Source organism: Lactuca saligna, chromosome 6 (genome assembly GCF_052625555.1).
Source record: "Lactuca saligna cultivar CGN05327 chromosome 6, ASM5262555v1, whole genome shotgun sequence".
In the NCBI taxonomy this organism is placed as follows: domain Eukaryota; kingdom Viridiplantae; phylum Streptophyta; class Magnoliopsida; order Asterales; family Asteraceae; genus Lactuca; species Lactuca saligna.
Genome location: NC_136422.1, coordinates 67095061 through 67099917, shown reverse-complemented (window position 1 = coordinate 67099917; position 4857 = coordinate 67095061). Strand labels below are relative to the sequence as shown.

Genomic DNA, 4857 nt, shown 5'->3' with positions numbered 1-4857 from the left:
AGTCAAGTCCTGGTCAAAGTTAACCTTCCAGGTCAACCCTACTCGCCGAGTCACCCTATTGACTCGCCGAGTTCATATGCTCAGAGTCCTTCCTTTTCGCGACTTGACTCCCGAGTCAGTCCATGACTTGTCATGTCTACCGATTTTCGAGTCCTGACCTATCCAACTCACCGAGTCTCCATTCGACTCACTGATTCGAGTCTCAACTCGAAGGGTTTGGGGTTTCGCGACCTGACTCGCCGAGTCCAAGAGCAAACTCGCCGAGTACAAGGCAATCTTCATTTGACTCGACGAGCTGTTCATCCCACTCGTTGAGTTGCTCCTAATCTTCATACTACTCGCCGAGTCCACTCAAAGGACTCGCCGAGTCCATTCAGATCTCCTTACATGCAGAGGACTTTTGAGGCATGCATGGACTCTAAACTGTAGATCTACCCTTCCCAAGCCTATTCTCACATAAAGTTGCAAACTTTATGTGTAGAGAAGGAAATCTAGGCAAAATACACCATAAACTCGGGTTTAAGGCAAAGAGACTCCATAATCAACTCAAGGGCAGATACTTTATGCTTCTCAAGACCAGATTATGCTTAGATCCGAAGTAGCAACTTCGGATTTGGTTTCTAACTCAAATGGATACCGCTATGGCTAAAAACCCCGAACACTCACACATAGATCTAGGTGCAAAAGAGTCCAAGAACTAGTTTATTACCTCTAAATGCTCAGAAATATCTTCCTAATCTCAGACCTATAGCCCCTTCTTGCACCTCCAAGATCCTTCTTCCTTCTCCAAGCTTTAACGTATTCTTCAAGGCAACAATTGGCTCAAACAATGGATATGGCGGCTAGGGTTTGGCGTTCTGGTTTAGAGAGGCAGTAAAGGAACCCTAGGGAAGAGAATGAGGCGCTTAAATAGGCTCCAAGTCCCGAATTTAGGGTTTTCCTCGCACAGAACAGACTCGCCGAGTCCCCTTGGTCGACTCACCGAGTCGGTCACTTACTCCTCGACCCGGATCCCGCTCGGACTCGCCGAGTTCCTCCTTGGACTCGCCGAGTCGCGCCTTAAAACTAGGGTTTTCTTTCCTTTCTTGGCCTTCCAGACTTTGGGCGTTACATCTCATTATCCTATGCAAAACGATGTTTAGAAAAAAAAACGAAAAAAATAATATTACGAGGTAAAAGATTCTAACAAATGGCATTGAGTTCGGAAGAAATACATATTTCAAAGGATGTACAATATGTGTTTCCTATTGGTACAAGTGGCTGAAGCACTTGTGTATATGTGTCTGCCAAGAATGGGTTCAACAGTTAAAATTGAGACAAATTGCTTTAGTAGTTGATTGCAACATAGCCTGACCTAATCGGTCTTGTTAATCCGCCACCCCCCCCCCCTATGAAACCTATATCACGCACTCTTCTTTTTTGCTTTTAAATCAATCGACCCTTTTATTTTACTTTTTTTCTTTTACATACAAAATCTATATTTTACATTTATGGTCCCTTTACTTTTGGATTTTTTCAATTTATTTATAATTATTAACAAAATTTTCATTATTCTTTTATAACTCATTTAAGTATTTTAATTGTTGATACCAAACAATAACTTAAATTTTATATAGCCCTATTAATTTAAAAGAATAACATATCATTTCATATAACTTTTACAAAATTCAAAAAATAATTCATCACTTATTTTACAACTTTCAATTTCAAAGAATAAAACATCACTTCGTTTTTAGACTTTTACAAATTTCAAAAAATAATTCATCACTTATTTTAGAACTTTCAATTTCAAAGAATAAAACATCACTTCGTTTTTGGACTTTTACAAAATTTAAAAAGTAATTCACCACTTATTTTACAACTTGATTCAATTGATGGTTTTTGGAGAAAACTTACTTTGTCATCCCCCATAAACATGGGAGATGATGATGATATTCATTGTGATGATGAAGTGAAGATAATTACTGAGAACTTTGAAAAGCAACCAAGGTCTATAAAGCATAACATTTTGAGGAACTTAAGAGCGTTCATCAACCCATCAAAAACTTCAGTTTTGGAACCCTCTATTCATAAAACTAGTCGTGGTTGACCAAGTTTGTAGAAGAAGCCTCTCAAAGATAATGGAGTCGATGCACCAATCGAAGATACCCATAGACATAGTTGTTCGAACACATATGAACTTGGGTTAAGTTCCACGAATATTCATGAACCACCAAGACATAGCTTGTATGCAAACCAACAAAAATATTCATATTCATATATGAATGAATTTCCAAATATACTACATCCTAACATTAAGCAGGTACACAATGTAGAAGGTGATGGAAATTACGGATTCCGTGCAATCGCTTCTTGTCTTGGTCTTCATCAAAATGAATAGTACCAAATTCGAGTTAATTTAATGGAAGAGTTAGAAACACATACTACTGAATCTGGCGACATGTTTGGAAGTGAATATCGGTTTCAACTATATAAATCTTTGAATTTCTTTGGCGAAGAAGCGCCGCTTCAAAACTGGATGATTATGCCTGATACAAGTGTCCTAATTGCTTCAAGATACAACGTGGTATTACATTGTTTTAGCCGACACGCAAGCACAACGTACTTACCACTTCGATCTACTCCACCACCAGCCCATGAACACATTGTTATTGCAATTGGCCTCGTATATGGTAATCACTATGTCAAGCTAGAGCTAGGAGAGTACCCGATGCCTCCTATTGCACCACAATGGATTCATTGCAAACGTCCATGTGCAGCTAAATGGGTCACCCCGTATATCGAACGGCTAAATATGTATAATCATTATTATCGTGCTAGTTTTAATGGCTAAGTATGTATAATCATTATTATCGTTCTAGTTTTGACGTCTAAATATGTATAATAATTATTATCGTTATAGTTTTAATGGTTAAATATGTATGATAATAATTATTTTTTTAGTTTTATTGTTTGACAATTTAATTGCAACGTTGATTAATTATTTATAATTGTTTTTTATTTATAATAATATTTACTAAAAAATATACTTTTATAATTATATATTTAAAAAATATCAAATGGAATTGGAAACTAAAGTTGATGTGGTGGAATTGGAATTTAACCCAAGTTTATGAGTGGAATTTAACTCATTCGATAAAGTAAGGGGATACTAAAGGAATTGGGTTAAGTTGATGGACCATATTTATAATATATAAATATTAAATACCATCAAATCTTATAGGGGAGTGGATAAAAAAAGGGAAGGGTGGAGTTGATTACCTGTCCCTAATAGTTTTTGGGGTATGCTAAATCCACCCCTCCCCTCTCCTTTCCTTTTTACTTTATGTCAAATCAAAATCATCTTTTATTCTATTATATATATATATATATATATATATATATATATATATATATATATATATATATATATATATATATATATATATATATATATAATGTTTTTATAAAAATATTTACCGTTTTAATTATTTCAACTTTTAGTTCTACAAAAATAACTTATATTTTATATATCCCTATTAATTTGTTGTATTTATTTGAAGGTTTTTATAAAGGTTTATTATCACTCTGATCCAACTATCTTTCGTATATTGGTTTAAATGGTCTCTCATGACTATTTTTTGCTTTTAAATGGCTTATACTTGTAAATGACCGGTTAATATGGGACTTTAACCCACAATCGAAGGTAAAAGAACTTTTTGAATTGCCAACTAAGCAGCTTACTCAGCATTTGATCTGGACTCGTTTACTCATTCCCCACCTAAGCGTCCAACTAACCTTCATTAATTAGCCATTATGTCTACCAACCATCCAACTACCCATAGAGGACAAGGAAGAGTCGGTGGTGGGGGCATAAAGTCTTCTTCAAAAATCTTTGGTGCTTAAGGTAGCAGAAATCGATACCTTTTTTACCCTAATAAGCCAAACACGATTCCGACCAACACCCTAAAATCTATCAATGTCGGCTCCACCACCTCCCTCACCTGACTCGATAAATTCTGGAGAGTTTGTTAACCTTAGCGACTTGCATTCGATTTTTTGCGACTGTGGAGACAAGATTGCTGCCAACCAGATCGAGATGCAGACGCTCAAAGATCAAGTGGGTAAAGATTTCATTGTGTGCTGTGTTGATCACATCAGTCAGCATGACAAGTTGGAACATCATGAGAGGAACTTAAAAGTGATTGCTCTGGTGATGGGCGGTGTCATGGTGGCAATGCTTGGGATGATGATGGTTGGGGTCAAAGTCCTTATCAAGCTTGGATAAGATGTTTTGGGTACATTATGAAGCTAGGATAGTTATGGATTTATTGTTCTTAGTTTTTTTTTTGTCTCATATATAACAATCATGTTAAAAGACGTGTGTTTATGACAGGCATATTGTTCATATGTTAAGTTTTTTAATGGAAAAGGACCTGAGTAGCTCTCAGGCGTTTTGTATCATAGTACATTTGACCATTTTTAGTTTGGTTGTAAGATCATGCAAGAACAAGAATGATAACATATGTTGGGTTGTTTTACCCCATGTGCGTTGCATGGTGAGGGTATTTTAGTAATTTGATGCTTCTAACGACTGTAAATAACCCTGGAAGACCATTTTGTTTTCTCTTTTTCAAAGCAAATGTGATCCTTCATTTTGTTTTCTCTTTTTCAAAGGAATTGTGGAGTGAGATTCAAAAATTCGCACATGAAGATTGTGTGTGGATGTGGAAGTCCAGCAATAATTCGCACATCGAAGACTGTCAATAACCCTGGAAGACCATTTTATGCATGTCCAAACCAGGTAATTGTATTCATATGTTTAGAACCCTAGTTTGATGATCGATTTTTTAATGTTACATTAATTTCTATTTTAGG

General features: G+C 35.9%; 1 protein-coding gene across 1 annotated transcript; it reads left to right on the top strand.

Moving 5' to 3' along the window:
* Positions 1-2401: 2401 nt before the first annotated feature.
* Positions 2402-2833, top strand: LOC145002687 (uncharacterized). The gene has a single exon (XM_078961907.1). The coding sequence runs from the start codon at positions 2402-2404 to the stop codon at positions 2831-2833; it is 432 nt and encodes a 143-aa protein (XP_078818033.1).
* The last annotated feature ends 2024 nt before the right edge of the window (positions 2834-4857 follow it).

Bases quoted from the DNA above. Each gene is read 5' to 3' on its own strand.
- LOC145002687 (XM_078961907.1), top strand. From the start codon at position 2,402: ATGGAAGAGTTAGAAACACATACTACTGAATCTGGCGACATGTTTGGA.